This window comes from Apostichopus japonicus, chromosome 6 (genome assembly GCF_037975245.1).
Source record: "Apostichopus japonicus isolate 1M-3 chromosome 6, ASM3797524v1, whole genome shotgun sequence".
NCBI classification, from domain to species: domain Eukaryota; kingdom Metazoa; phylum Echinodermata; class Holothuroidea; order Aspidochirotida; family Stichopodidae; genus Apostichopus; species Apostichopus japonicus.
Window position 1 is genome coordinate 5,497,399 of NC_092566.1, and position 16,315 is coordinate 5,513,713.

Sequence of the window (16,315 nt, forward strand, 5' to 3'; positions counted from 1 at the left end):
GTCATGGCAAAATACACTCTGCCTTACCCCATAAAACTAATTACAATATCATGAAACTAATTCCTTCTGATGAACACTAACTTTAACATGTTATATAAAATAACGGCTAAACATTAAACAAAATAACTGTACACTAGACTGTTTCTAGGGTTACACCCTATGAACTCCAATACCTCAGACATCCTGGACCAATACCCTATCAAATTATTCTGTACATTTATACTAACTGCATGTATGACTTCCCCTAGGCATTAACCTAAATTGACTACAACACAACCCACTTGTGTAGAGCAATAATACTACCACATAATTCTTGTGTAGAGCCTGGGAAGGATTGAAGTTATAAACTCTTTGGTAACGCGTAATCCCAAATGAGAAATACTTCTTTACAGTGTATAAGATCAATAATCACTGAGTACATGAATAAAATGTGAATGCCCATGTCACATATGAAGATTTCAATAAAGACAGCATGCATATTGGTAGCATCTACTACATGTAAAACAAGCATCAACAGCCTTTCCAGTCTCTAAATGTGTCTAACCATGAATATGGTCCAAACTCAACATAATTTTTTTTTTTTTTTAAAACATATACTACAGTCACGTAAAACCAATATTCTCTAAAACATTGCTACAGGCCTAGGATACCTCATGGCCGATGGAGGTGGATAGCCCGGCTGTTGAAACCACTGATGCTGCATGGGTGCCATAGGATACCAGACATCATATGGAGCAATAGGTGGGGTACCAGATACAGTGTTAACTTGTGGGTGATGCTGCCGATATGTTGGTACACCGAGTTGGTTATAGGTAAAAACAGTTCTAGGTACTCTAATTCTAGACGTCCTCACATCCTGTTCAGGCTGCACCTCTGGATCATTCTCAGGTACTGGTTCATCTGATGGGATTACTCTTTCCAAGTTACCCCCTTCCTCTGTCAGAGTGTCCGGATCCAGTTGTTGGACATTACCACCATCATCATCAGACAGTGACATCTCTCCTCCAGGAACATTATCAGCTGGCATTTGACTGGCTACATATATAGGGACATCCCAGTCACTGTCACTAGATTCTCCCTCGGATTCAGTCAGGTTTTGGGACTTCTTGGGTTTCACCTTCTTGGTCTTACCACTCTCTGGCTGTGGCTCCTCCAATGGCAAGGAGTCACATGGCAACAAGAGGTTCCTGTGAAGCGTCCTCTTCCTTCCTTTTTCCCCTCGCTGGAGTCAGTTCGTACACAGGGACATCGGGTAGAAGTTGTTTGACCACAACGTAGATGTGTTCCTCCCAATAAGGCCGTAATTTAGCAGGGCCTTCATGGGGGGGCCATATTCTTCACAAGCACTCGGTCTCCTGGTGATAGAAAGGTGCAATGAACTCTCTTGTCATATCTGTCTTTTGCTTTCTTTGACGCCCTCATTGCATTTCTCGATGCAAGAGCATAAGCTTCCTGCATTTTCCTCTTCCACCTTTCTGCATAGTCTGCAGGATCTCCACTTTCTTCGGACTTCTCAGCTAGGTCAAACAGTAGGTCTACAGGGAGTTTTGGAGATCTCCCGAACATCATGAAGTAGGTTGCATACCCAGTGGTCTCACATCTGGTGCAGTTGTAGGCATGCACACACTGTTGGAGTGAATCAGTCCAATTCTTCCTGTGTTTTTCTGATTGAGAACGCAGCATACTTAACAGGGTTCTGTTCATCCTTTCAACTTGTCCGTTTCCCTGTGGATGGTAGAGCGTTGTTCTGGAGTGTTTGATACCAGCATGCTCCTGAAGTTTTGAAAATAGTTTGTTTTCAAATTCACGTCCCTGATCGTGATGGAGTTTCCTTGGAAACCCGAACTTCATGAAGTAGTCATTGAACAGTTTGTCAGCTGCGGCAGCTGCAGACTTGTTTCTCGTGGGGTAGGCTTGACAGAACCGAGTGTAGTGATCCATTACTACCAATATATACTCATATCCCTTACATCTCTCAAAATGCAAGAAATCTATGGAAAAAACTTCAAATGGCTCAGTTGTTTGTATAGGGACCATGGGTGCAACTGTGTGTCTTGCAGGCTTCTTTCTTTTCAAGCATTCGCATTCCTTTGTAACATAGTGTTCAACCTGCTTAGCCATATATGGCCAGAGAAACCTCTGTCTTGTCAACTCCAGGGTTCTTTCGACTCCTACATGACCCATGTCATTGTGTAATGCCTTCAACACCAACTTCCTATACTTCTCTGGAAGGAGGAGCTGCTTTCTATTTATGGTTCTCCTCTGTAATAGTCCCCTGTCATCTATTTCAATCTCCTTCCATTTTCCAAGTAAGATTTGCACCCCCTTTGATTCTTGTCTCCTCTCTGTTCGTTTTGGAAGGTGCCCCTGACGTTTGTACTCAAGCACCTTTCCAATAGTATCATCATTCCCTTGAGCAGCTTTTAGGGTGTCAACATCTATAGAGCCAAGGGTTGGTCGTGCTGCAGCCGTAACAGTCTCAATCGCATCCAAACTGCAAGGTACAGCATCAATGCAGCTAATATCGCCTTTGTCAATCGCCTGTAGAAACTCCTTTGCTGCTGCTATGACACCATCAGGTATTTCCATGACACAATCATTGACCAATTCTTCCATGTTACCAACGTTAATAGGCATTCGTGATAACGTGTCGGCGTCATTATTCCTCTTGCCAGGTCTGTACTTAATGTTGAACCGAAAACTTGCCAGTTCAGAAACCCACCGTTGGCCAGTGGCATTAAGACGGGCAGTTGTCAACACATAGGTGAGTGGATTGTTATCAGTGAAGACGGTGAAGTTAACAGCATACTGCAGATAATCACGGAAACGGTCTGTAATTGACCACTTTAGAGCCAAAAACTCTAATTTGTTAGAATGATAGTTCTTTTCTGCCGGTGACAACGTCCTGGATGCAAAAGCAATGACTCGCAACTTTCCTTCTTGTCGTTGGTACAAAACTGATGCCAGGCCTTGGTTCGATGCATACGTGTGGAGGATAAATGGCAATTTAAAGTCTGGATATGCCATCACCGGTTGTTGGGTAATCTGATCAATAAGACCATCGACAATACTTTGTGGTTCTTGTGTCCAATTTACTAGTCTTCTTCTTCTTTTTCCCATTCGATGCCGTTTTGTCATTGGTCTTTGTTGATTTTCCAAGGAGGTCATACAGTGGTCTGGCTCTAATGGAAAAATTTGCAACATAACTCCGGTAGTAGCCCAAAAAACCAAGTATTTGTCTAAGCTCACCAGTAGTTGTAGGCGTTCTCTCCTTCAGAGCTAGGACAGGTTGTATCTCTGCAGGGTCCATCTTATAGCCCTCTTCCGATACTACACTACCCAGGTATCTGACCTGCCTTTGGAACAGTGTACATTTCGATGGCTTGAGTTTAACACCATGTAGCTGTAACCGTTTGAGGACTTTCCGGAGATTTTCGACATGCTGGTCTAAAGTTGGGGCAAAAACAAGAATGTCATCCATATAACACAGATTTGATTGTTGTACCCATCTAAACAATTCTCCATGGCCCTCTGGAACTCGGCTGGTGCATTCTTTAGACAAAAAGGGATTCTTCCCCACTCATGTAGGCCCCATGGTGTAATGAAGGCTGTCAGATGTTGGCTTTCTTCCGCCATAAACCCCTGGTGGTAAGCCTTCCCTTGGTCCAAGGTAGAGAACCATGAATTACCTGCCAAGCCATCTAAAATATCCTGTATTTTTGGGATCGGTTGGCGGTCATCGATAGTTTTCCTGTTTAACTCTCGATAGGAGATACAGAGTCTCAGTGTACCATCTCGTTTGCGTACCCATACCACTGTAGAAGAATAGTTGGATTTGGACCTTGTGACCCAGCCTCGGTTGATGAGATCTTGAAGGTAGTCTTTACCTTCTTTGTACAGTGGGCGGGGAATGCTGGCATAGTTTTTCTGCACTGGTCTTGGATCACTTACATGGATTCTCATTTGAAGATCAGGAACACAACCTTGGTCAAAATCATCTCTTGAGAAGGCAGCATTTTCTTCGTTCAGCATTCGTGTGACAACTTCCCTCTGTTTCACAGTTAAACCTGAGAGATCCACGGGAGGGCACCATTGTTCCATCTGTTCACTGGCACTTTCTTTGGCTTCAGGAATAGCACGTTCATGTATGTTTTTGCCCACCTCAGAACCTCCTTCACAAGCATTAACAATTGCTTGTACCCGTAAAGTCATCTCTTCATCTTCGTCATCACAGGGTAAGTGGAGACAAGATTTGATTGGTTCCACACAACCCAGCATGGTGCGTTTTCTGAGCCAAAAATCTCTGTTACTGGTGTTGATTACTGGAATCTGAACTCTACAGGAAGATCCCTTGTTAACGGGGACCACCGTCTCTGGAATTTCCAGCCCATCAGGCCACCCTTGTTCTGGATTAGGATGGAAGAAAGCAGACAAAGTATTCTGTTCTGAACCAAAATGGACTCTACATGAGACTAATTCCATCTGACCTTTCTTAACACAGATGTCCTTCCTTCCTGTCGTACATCGGGCTGAAACTTGGTCACCTTCTAAGACTGCTTCAATTAGAGACCGAATGGCCCCTTCTCTTCTACCAGGCAGCAGTTTCTGCAAAGAGTTAACCAAAGTCTTCTCTTCCTCTGTATCCTCAATGACATGACGGATGACATAGGTACCCAGGATAGGCATCTCACGTTCACCAGGACAAACAAGCATCGGTACTGTAAGTGGCTGGAGTCCAGAATCTTTTGTTCCTAACTTTAAACTGACCTCCACCCAACCACTGTATGGGACATCAAGATCATTTGCCCCTTTTAAATCCAACGTCAAACCGTCTAATAACTCGCCAACCGGTCGGGGTGACTTGTCTACTAGGTGATCCCTTAACCATCTCTCGGGTAAAATAGAAACCTGTGCCCCTGTGTCCACAGAACCTTCGTCTCAACACCTTCTATCTGACACTACACTGCACAAGACTCACCAACCAATTTTACCACTCTTCTGTTTGCAACTGGGTAGACAACATCACTTCTGTACTTTGAATCTTTAGGCATATCCTGGGACTTTAGACCTTTGTGGGATGCTCCTCGTCCCTCAGGAGGGACCCCTGATCGTTTCCCGGCTGTCGACAAAACCGTGCAAAATGACCTAGATTGCCGCATTTGTAGCAGTGTTGACAACTATTTCCTTTGTTTGTCTGCTGACACTGAGGGCATCCTCTGCGTCTCTTCGGTAGTGACTGATGACCGGGTTCTGCTGTTGTTAACACCCTGTGTATCTCCGCCACTTGTGCCTTTAGTGCTTGCACTTCATCATACAAACTCTTTCCTTTATCTTTTTGTCCATCAGGTTGGATTTTCTCTGGATTTGCACTTTCCTTTACATCAATCATTGTAGCTAAAGGACGTCTCTGCTGCATCTTTTTCACCCTCTCTTTCTCTCTGCATGTCACCAAATTAAGTTTCTCCATGAGTTCCTCATCTGTGAGATTACCATCTGTCAGGGAGGGCTTCATGTCATGTCTTATATCGGCATCGAGGAGTCCAGTAGAAACAGCATGGGCGAACATGGCATTTACAAGGGGCTTGTCATACTTAAACATGGCATCTGATTCTTTGGAAGCAAAGAGGACCTTCTGTTTCAATGCCAATGCTCGCAGAAGAAAACTCTGGGGAGACTCACGTACGCCCTGAGAAACATTGCATAACTCTTGATAGAGGTCTGTAGCTCCTCTCTCCTGAAAATGAGCCCGCAAAAGTCGTCTCTGTGTGGATAAATTGAGATTGTCCCTACCTTCTAGGTAGATCCTGAACTGCAGTCCTGGGCTGATTGACTTATTTTTTTTCTGGAACGCCTTTATGGGAGGCACTCTCCACTTGGTGCATAAGAGACATAAAGCTAAGTTTATCCTTCTGTCCAGGTTCCCCTATCTGTCCCTGGATTTTAAAATCCTTTCTATATGGAATGGTTGGGGTTGACATCTTGGAATCTGGTGGTATTTCTTCCTCTGGCAGCTTAGTCAGTGGTGTCGTCTTTAAATCTTACCTTCCAAATGCTGAAGGAAAGTTCTGACTCGATTTTAACATAGTCTGCTTCGTTAACATGTGGTATATATGTCAGGGGCGTAGCCAGTATGTAGCACTGTAGGCCCGGGCCTCACTTGTTTTGGCCAAGTTATCTTTTTTTTTAAAACACACATAATTCAAATCCATAAGCTTGCTCGACAAGTTTAAGACAGGAAAACTATTGAAATGAACGTAGCAAGAATATGGCTAAATTAGGTGACCTATTCTTCTGTCATCTAGGCTGTATCAGAAGTTGAAAAGTAAGACTACTCTGTACATGCACCTTGCTAATTTTAAATACATTATGTAGTATTGAATTACGTACTATTTTAACTCGTTTGTTTTTTGGGTTTAAAAGTGATATTGAATGTGGTGTCTCAAGTTAGCAAGACGCCAGGGAACCGAAATGAACACTCGGGAAGAGCCGTTTCCGGCCATCTGGGGAGTTTGTAGAACCAAAATTTTTCTTGTACCCTCTGCGCCAACTGATGGTAGCGCTACGCTTAGATAGTCGTGCCTACGTGTCTGGGTACGCACCATCCACTGGAGAATAAATTGCTACCGGCGTGCTCATTGATCCAACCGGTGGCGCAGGGGCCCTTCAAACCATTAAACATGATATAGTTTCATCATTCGGCAGAAAATTAAGAACAAGTTATCTGAGAATTAACTGTCTATAACCACATTTCCCTACTCCCTTATTGTTTTTGGTTTTGCTTTGGTCATAGTATAGGCTGTATGTTTTTGCTCATATGTATTAGTTTAACTAATGTTATACAGGGAGTGACCTATCAGACAAGCCTAACAAGGTTTCTTAGGTCAGTTCCTTGCATAATGTAGGTCATCACAATTAATTAATATATAGTATGTTCCATGTACGTACTGTACAGTGTGATAAAAAACAATAAATTAAAAAATAAAATAAAAAAGATGCATTTGGCACCTCGGACGACACACATTTTAAAGGCCAGGAGGAAATCGGCACCTTCGGGACCTCAACCAATTGCGAGCTTATCCAACCCTGGTTATATATATACTTTATATTGTACTGCGGTTCGGCTTCAATACAATCACAACGATTATTGTGTATAGGCACAAATAACTGTTATATTACAAAACTTGAACAATCTATGTTAGCAGAACAGGACGTATTCTATCGTTTTGAGAAGATTTTGAGCATAAGCAGATGATGACATAAGATTATTGATAATAATTTCAATGCTTTTCGAGACTTTGTTTTGTGTTTACAGACAACACTGTCAATTTTAACGTAGGCCTTCACTTAATCGTGGCAAGAAAAACAAAATCCAACCAACCATTATTTAAGCAACTTTCGTGAATGTCAAATTCGTATTTGTCTACAGATAAAAATTATTCGGAAAAGAACGGCAACATACAGCTATGATGTCTTCCCAATCGGACGCTAAACGGGTCTTTCTCTGGATTGTTCCTCGGACCTGCAGTACTGCTTTCTCGAAGTTTATGACGTTTGTAGATGACACCGAAGTCTGGATGGAACCCTACTTAGCAAGTCACTTTAATGAAACGTTCTATAATCCGAATTTCAGGGTTGGGGATCCTCACGCAGAGAGAATGAGGGAAAGACTGGCGAGAAACGAAGCGAGTGACTTCATGAAAGGAATCAGAGAGACGATGAAGAATGACGTCAAAGAGAATGCCAATGTTATTGATCAGAAAGAAATCAGGTAAAGAGAATGCATTATTCCAAAGTTCTTTTAAAGAAGGTATGCATGCATGCATGTAACGACATGAAAGTAATCATATGTGCCACTTTTGACGAATACCTAATATGCAGATCTTTATAGATACAGCCATGGGCGCAGATCCTGGTGGGGACAGCGGGACGCGTCCCCACCAAATTTTTCAGTGGTGGAGACATGATATACCGTGTCCCCACCAATTTGTCTTGACCAAACGCTGCATTCAAATTTTCCCTGTATTGAACTTTAGCCTCAGTTTGATCCAGCATTATGCATATTACATGCAACAGTTCTCATTTTATTACATTTATCCACAGTTGTTAAATATAGGACGGAAATCGCATTTGCGGCAGTCTATACTTGTTTTCTGGGAAAGGTCCACAGAACCATCGTATACAAAAGTCTACTTGGATTATATGTGCCCCTGATATTTTTCTGCAGACGCCCATGTGTTTCCCCAAACTAAATTTCTAAGCCATGAGATCTAAAACTTAAGGAGGTTTGGGAGCATCATTGGGTCTGGGAAGTGTTAGTTCCGGCGATCTGGGAGGCATATTGGCCAACAAACTATTGTACGCTACGCTCGAACCCATCGCCATGCTCCGGTTAGATAATATCAGAGAACAGACACGCGTCCCTACCATTATCCAAGACCGATCTGCGCCCATGGATACAGCCGATGTTTTTCTCAGCCAATCACAACGCTCAATCGATTCAAATTAAGTCGCTGTATTTGTGTTTGTTGTTATTGCATTTGCAGGGCTGTCATTTCACACACAACCGTGCCTAATCGCACCCGCCCGACATTGAACAATTTGAGAGAAGGACGTTTTTGTAGGCTATTTTAGTAAAGTTAATGTAAGCATTAGCTGCTTTCATATACCACTTCATGTTTCGAGAATTTTAACACCAACTGATTAATGGAAAATTTATTCTAGCGCACCTGTTGTTCGTGTGCTCCTCGGGAGCAATTGTAACATTCGATAATAATTTATATGAAGTTTAGAATCTCAAATGACAAGTTTACAGAGTTTTGCAAAGGCAACGATGAAATGTGTTGAACGGTTTCCATGTGTACGCCCATTTTTTAGTGTCGAGTTCTTAAATAAAAATAAATCATAATTGAAAGGTAAAGAATCCGTAATAGGTATGAAACCACAAGCTGCATTCCTTTTTCTTTCGTTGTTGTCTTTGTGGACAATTTGACACGACAACTACCAGATTCTGTCTATAGAGTAATTGCATGCAGAAACAAATTATTTACCAAAAAACGTACTTTCTTTGATGTTTAATATTACAGTTATTCTTGGGGGAAACAGCAACTGGAGAAACCGACTCCAAAGAAGATTATTTTCATAAAAGATCAAGCACTTGCCATCATTGATCACCTTTCGTATTTGCCAGATGTTACCTGTCGTCATAGTTTCATCATTCGGCATCCTGCGCAAGCGTATACTTCCTTCAAAGAGATGATTCGTAATCGGCTGGACCCCGATGGCATGGATTGGGAAGAATGTCATGTTGGTAACGATACTCCATTCTTTCCAGTCAAGGATTTCTACAAGATTCAGCACAATCTGTGGCAACATTTGCTTGAGACTTCCGAAGTTGAGCCCGTTATTATCGATGCAGATGATCTCCTAACAAAACCAGAAGTGATCCTTTCGAAATACTTCGAGAAACTTGGCATCCCGTTCAAAGAGAGTTACTTGCAGTGGGAAGATAGTGATGACTTCATCAGACAGAAATGGAAGGGGTCAGGCGACTTTGTTCTCTTGGAGCCGAAGACTATCGTATATTCTCGTGCTGTAAAGTCTACTGGATTCGAACCACCAAAGATACCAAGGGGGACATCAAAACCAGAATGGAAAGTGACCCCTGAACTGAAGGAATACATTGAAGGCGCTCTACCGTTTTATGAAGAAATGTATCAAAATAGGCTGAAGTAAAATGAAAAAATACTTTCATCTACATCAAAGCAAATCACCTATTTGCTTATGATACGAAAGTATGGTAACAAATAATTCAGTGTAAAGATTGACAGGTCCGAATATATGTAACCTCGTTTTCATCATACCTTTAAAAGAATACTAGACCTGTTAATTTGGTTCTTCCCGTAATGATAAAAAAGGAACAATATATAACTATATATATAACTATATATATAATATAATATATATATATATATAACTATATATATATATATATATATATATATATATATATATATATATATATATATATATATTATGTTATGTCTCCGTAATCAATCATGAACTCACGCGCGTTTCTGACTGGTTTAAATCCAACAAATGGTCCCTTAATGTTAAAAAGACAAACTTCATGTTATTTTATCAACTTCACAACAAGTGTAAAAATCTTAAAATATGCATTGATGACACCTTTGTTACACAGACAAATTCTGTCAAATTCCTTGGACTTAATCTTGACCTTCAACTTAACTGGAAACTTCATATTAATTCAGTGTGCAACAAAACGGCAAAAATTATAGGCGTCCTTTATAAAATAAGTCATTTTATTCCAAAGAATGTTCTCATTACGCTTTACCATTCTCTTATCTACTCGCACCTATCTTATTATAACATTTTATGGGATAATACTCATCCCACTTACCTCAATGGCTTGTTTATTCTTCAGAAAAAACTATTCGTATAATCACACTGTCAGACTATAGAGCTCACACTTCGCACCTCTTTAAAGATTTAAAGATTCCCACCTTGTCTGACATTCATAGATTTCAACTAGGTATTTTCATGTATAAAGTTAACAATAACCTTCTGCTCTCTGCTATGCAGACACTTTAGCTTAAACTCGGAAATCCATGACCATTTTACAAGACATTCGAGTAATTTACATTTATATAGTATCCGCTCTAACATTCAAAAAATCTTTCAGTTTCTCAGGTACCCAATTATGGAATTATCTTGTTACTGACACGGTTAAAAATGTCCCATCACTTGCAAATCTTTTCTAAATATCTGAAGCATTTACTTTCATCCAATTACTGAACAGTTTAAGATGGCTAAGATAATACATATATTTTTGTCTTTTTCATTTTTGCCTTTTTTGTCATTACGTATTTGATTATTCTTTAAATTGTATAATGCTATCTTATGTAACGTAAGTACATTTACATGGTTTATTTGTGTGTGCAACCTTTATTTTATTGCATGCATTGGTCTTATGCATGCATGCATGCATTATTTCTTTTCTTTTCTCGTCTTTGTACGTGGGGTCTGCTTCGTAAGGGCCTCGGCTTCCTCAGACCTCCTCCATTTGTCACATACATTTTCTTCTATTATTGTGTAATATATTTTGAATGTGGGAACAAATAAATGAAATGGAATGAAAATGTGATTGACCGTAATTCGATACCGTGAAAATGCTTGTGTTGAATAACAAGGGGGTGGCGCTATTGCTAATTCGTTCGTTTTGGGTGTAGAGCTTTTTTTTGTGACGGTTTTTTTTTTGTGACGGAATTTTAAAATCTTGCGGGTAGGTTGAGGCATTCGGAAGAAAAAAAATTTCACATGAGACCTAATTTTAGCGAAACTTTGATAGGAAAATTCCATATTTTGAGAAATTTTCCCCAATCACGAAGAAATCTAAATACAGATGTCTTCAAAATATGACCATTTTTGAATGCAAAGTCCACATGACCCCCCCCCCCCTCCGCCGCCAAAAAAAGAGAGGTGGTTTATTGATGCAGGCTGTCGGCTGTACAAAATAAAGCTATGTTCAACTTTCTACTGTGTTCCTATGATTTTCTATCAGAGTAATACTTCAAAGATATAACAGAGACCAGCTCAATTCCTCAGATGATGTACAAATCCCACAACGAACATATATATGAGACTTCTGTGGCGTTAGATAACATGCTTACAACTTTTTTACAAATTTGTCAAGGACAAGTGATGTTTTTATTCGCCACCCAAGCGTGCTCTGTTGTTCACACGACGTCAAAAGAAAATATTACTGAAATGCATTCCACTGCCAAGTGTTATATACTAAAAAGTCTGCATTAAGCGTTGCGTGTATATATATATATATATATTTATATATATATATATATATATATATATATATATATATATATATATATATATATATCTATATATAGGGGTCAGATGACGTGACACCTGTAATTGCTATGGTACCTATAAGATGCCGTCAAAATATTATCATCTTTTAGTAAAAATGTTATTATTATTTATCGAAATGATAAATTGAGCGGTTAACATACTAACCTTTTTTGGGGGAAAAGTGCTATCACCTTTTTACAAAATGAGCGAACTAATCCCTTGCAAAGTAGATATAGTTCAAACGTTTGGAACAAAACTTGGAGAGTTGTTTAGTTAGAATTTCTGAAAAGTTCTTCTACAAAAAAGTTGTCGTATTTGTAGCTCTTATCTATCTGATCAAGGAGCTATTACCGAATAGCTCCATGATCAGACAAACAAGAAAATGGTAGTGATAGTGATAATAAATCACTTTCATGTAGCATGTCAGAACTAACTTCTGAATGATTGAGAGTGTTAAAGTTCGAAGGTTTTGAAGAGGAAGAAATATTTAATGATCTTTTCGTTATGTTGTTGTCATTTTGGCCATGGTAGCCGTAATAAAAATGTCAGCAAGGTTAGCCTAACAAAAGGTACATTTATTACAACTTAACATTTTCACTGCATCTATACGTTTCCATATATGGCAAACAATCTACCCTTAAAAGCTAAAGTTCAAAGTCAGCATTCCTGAAAGTGAGCATTCTTCATATACGAACATATACAGCGAATCACATTAATACAAGAAGAGGTGTATAGGTCTACATCCGCCGTCGACTCACACTGAAGAAAAAGGTGAGGTGTAATATTATAGAAGTCATATTTTAATTTCAGTAATATATGAAAATAAAATAAAACAATCTGCTACTAAGTCAGTGGTGTCGTCTTTAAATCTTACCTTCCAAATGCTAAAGGAAAGTTCGCTTTTAGCATAGTCTGCTTCGTTAACATGTGGTATATATGTATGTACAGAAACGCACCATCTACTGGGGAATAAATTGCTACCGGCGTTTTTATTGATCCAACCGGTGGCGTAGGGGCCCTTCAAACCATTAAACATGATATAGTTTCATCATTCGGCAGAAAATTAAGAACAAGTTATATGGGAAGTAACTGTCTATAACCACATTTCCCTACTCCCTTATTGCTTTTGGTGTTTGGTTTTGTTTTGGTCATAGTATAGGCTGTATGTTTTTGCTCATATGTATTAGTTTAACTGTGTTATACAGGGAGTGACCTATTAGACAAGCCTAACAAGGTTTCTTAGGTCAGTTCCTTGCAGGATGTTGGTCATCACAACTAATCTATATATAGTATGTTCCATATACGTACTGTACAGTGTGATCAAACGTACTAAATTGAAAAACAAATAAAAACGATGCATTCGGCACCTCGGACGACACACATTTTAAAGGCCAGGAGGAAATCGGCGCCTTCGGGACCTCAACCAATTGCGAGCTTATCCAACCCTGGTTATATATATATACTTTATATTGTACTGCGGGTCTGCTTCAATACAATCACAACAGTCCTTCAAACGAAACTTGTGTATAGGCACAAAACTGTTATATTACAAAACTTGAACAATCTATGTTAGCAGAACAGGACGTATTCTATCGTTTTGAGAAGATTTTGGGCATATGCAGATGATGACCTAACATTATTGATAATAATTTCAATGCTTTTCGAGACTTTGTTTTGTGTTTACAGACAGCACTGTCAATTTTAACGTACGCCTACACTAAATCGTGGCAAGAAAAACAAAATCCAACCAACCATTATTTAAGCAACTTTGTGAATGTCAAATTCGTATTTGTCTTTTGAACAGATAAAAATCATTCGGAAAAGAACGGCAACGTATATAGCTATGATGTCATCACAATCGGACGCTAAACGGGTCTTTCTCTGGATCGTACCTCGGACCTGCAGTACTGCTTTCTCGAAGTTTATGACGTTTGTAGATGACACCGAAGTCTGGATGGAACCCTACTACGCAAGTTACTTAAACGAAACGTATTATAATCCGAATTTCAGGGTTGGGGATCCTCACGCAGAGAGGATGAGGGAAACACTGGCGAGGATCGAAGCGAGTGACTTCATGAAAGGAATCAGAGAGACGATGAAGAATGACGTCAAAGAGAATGCTAATGTTATTGATCAGAAAGAAATCAGGTAAAGGAGAATTCATTATTCCAAAGTTCTTTTAAAGAAGGTATGCATGCATGCATTTAACGACATGAAAGTAATCATATGTGCCACGTTTGACGAATACTTAATATGCAGATCTATATAGATACAGCCATGGGCGCAGATCCTGGTGGGGACAGCGGGACGCGTCCTCACCAAATTTGTCAGTGGTGGGGACATGATATACCGTGTCCCCACCAATTTGTCTTGACCAAACGCTGCATTCAAATTTCCCTGTATTGAACTTTAGCCTCAGTTTGATCCAGCATTATGCATACATGCAGCAGTTCTCATTTTATTACATTTATCCACAGTTGTTAAATATAGGACGGAAATCGCATTTGCGGCAGTCTATAATTGTTTTCTGGGAACGGACCACACAACCATCGTATACAAAAGTCTACTTGGATTATATGTGCCCCTGATATTTTTCTGCAGACGCCCATGTGTTTCCCCAAACTAAATTTCTAAGCCATGAGATCTAAAACTTAAGAAGGTTTGGGAGCATCATTGGGTCTGGGAAGTGTTACTTCCGACGATCTGGGAGGGATATTTGCCAAAAAATTATTGTGCGCTACGCTCGAACCCATCGCCATGCTCCGCTTAGATAATATCAGAGAACAGACACGCGTCCCTACCATTATCCAAGACCGATCTGCGCCCATGGATACAGCCGATGTTTTTCTCAGCCAATCACAACGCTCAAACGATTCAAATTAAGTCGCTGTATTTGTGTTTGTTGTTATTGCATTTGCAGGGCTGTCATTTCACACACAACCGTGCCTAATCGCACCCGCCCGACATTGAACAATTTGAGAGAAGGACGTTTTTGTAGGCTGTTTTAATAAAGTTAATGTAAGCATTAAGTGCTTTCATGTACCACTTCATGTTTCGAGAATTCTAACACCAACTGATTAATGGACAATTTATTCTAGCGCACTTGTTGTTCGTGTGCTCCTCGGGAGCAAGTGTAACATTCGATAATAATTTATATGCAGTTTATGATCTCAAATGACAAGTTTACAAAGTTTTGCAAAGGCAACTACGAAATGTGTTGAACGGTTTCCATGTGTACGCCCATTTTTTAGTGTCGAGTTCTTAAATAAAAATAAATCATAATTGAAAGGTAAAGAATCCGTAATAGGTATGAAACCACAAGCTGCATTCCTTTTTCTTTCGTTGTTGTCTTTGTGGACAATTTGACACGACAACTACCAGAATCTGTCTATAGAGTAATTGCATGCAGAAACAGAAATTATTTACCAAAAAACGTTTCTTTGATGTTTAATATTACAGTTATTCTTGGGTGAAACAGCAACTGGAGAAACCGACTCCAAAGAAGATTATTTTCATAAAAGATCAAGCACTTGCCATCACTGATCACCTTTCGTATTTGCCAGATGTTACCTGCCGTCATAGTTTCATCATTCGGCATCCTGCGCAAGCGTATACTTCCTTCAAAGAGATGATTCGTAATCGGCTGGACCCCGTTGGCATGGATTGGGAAGAATGTCATGTTGGTAACGATACTCCATTCTCTCCAGTCAAGGATTTCTACAAGATTCAGCACAAGTTGTGGCAACATCTGCTTGAGACTTCCGAAGTTGAGCCCGTTATTATCGATGCAGATGATCTCCTAACAAAACCAGAAGTGATCCTTCCGAAATACTTCGAGAAACTTGGCATCCCGTTCAAAGAGAGTTACTTGCAGTGGGAAGGTAGTGATGACTTCATCAGACAGAAATGGAAGGGGTCAAGCGACTTTGTTCTCTTAGAGCCGAAGACTATCGTATATTCTCGTGCTGTAAAGTCTACTGGATTCGAACCACCACAGATACCAAGGGGGACATCAAAACCAGAATGGAAAGTGACCCCTGAACTGAAGGAATACATTGAAGGCGCTGTACCGTTTTATGAAGAAATGTATCAAAATAGGCTGAAGTAAAATGAAAAAGTACTTTCATCTACATCAAAGCAAATCACCTATTTGCTTATGATACGAAAGTATGGTAACAAATAATTCAGTGTAAAGATTGACAGGTCCGAATATATGTAACCTCGTTTTCATCATACCTTTAAAAGAATACTATAGACCTGTTAATTTGGTTCTTCCCGTAATCATAAAAAAGGAACAATATATATATATATATATATATATATATATATATATATATAAATATATATATATATATATATATATATATATATATATATATATATATATATATATATATATATATACATATATATATACATATATATATAT

At 39.6% G+C, this 16,315-nt stretch overlaps 1 protein-coding gene across 3 annotated transcripts; it reads left to right on the forward strand.

Moving 5' to 3' along the window:
- The first annotated feature begins 7,044 nt into the window (after positions 1 to 7,044).
- On the forward strand, positions 7,045 to 16,189 carry LOC139968774 (uncharacterized). 3 transcript variants are annotated; one of them, XM_071973142.1, is made up of 3 exons: positions 7,074 to 7,768; positions 13,691 to 14,034; positions 15,346 to 16,189. In XM_071973142.1, exons 2-3 carry the CDS (start codon positions 13,730 to 13,732, stop codon positions 15,992 to 15,994), a joined length of 954 nt encoding a protein of 317 aa, XP_071829243.1. In that variant the 5' UTR covers positions 7,074 to 7,768; positions 13,691 to 13,729; the 3' UTR covers positions 15,995 to 16,189. The 3 variants fall into 3 exon arrangements, with proteins under 3 accessions (XP_071829242.1, XP_071829243.1, XP_071829241.1); XM_071973140.1 differs by lacking the exon at positions 7,074 to 7,768 and adding an exon at positions 12,334 to 12,657; XM_071973141.1 differs by lacking the exons at positions 13,691 to 14,034; positions 15,346 to 16,189 and adding an exon at positions 9,084 to 9,910 and having other exon boundaries at positions 7,045 to 7,768.
- The last annotated feature ends 126 nt before the right edge of the window (positions 16,190 to 16,315 follow it).

What these genes read in the sequence shown, in the direction of transcription:
- LOC139968774 (XM_071973141.1), top strand. Translation starts at nt 7,464, where the DNA reads ATGATGTCTTCCCAATCGGACGCTAAACGGGTCTTTCTCTGGATTGTT. An exon ending in ATTGATCAGAAAGAAATCAG is followed by an intron (nt 7,769 to 9,083) that starts GTAAAGAGAATG and finishes TTAATATTACAG; the next exon opens with TTATTCTTGGGGGAAACAGC.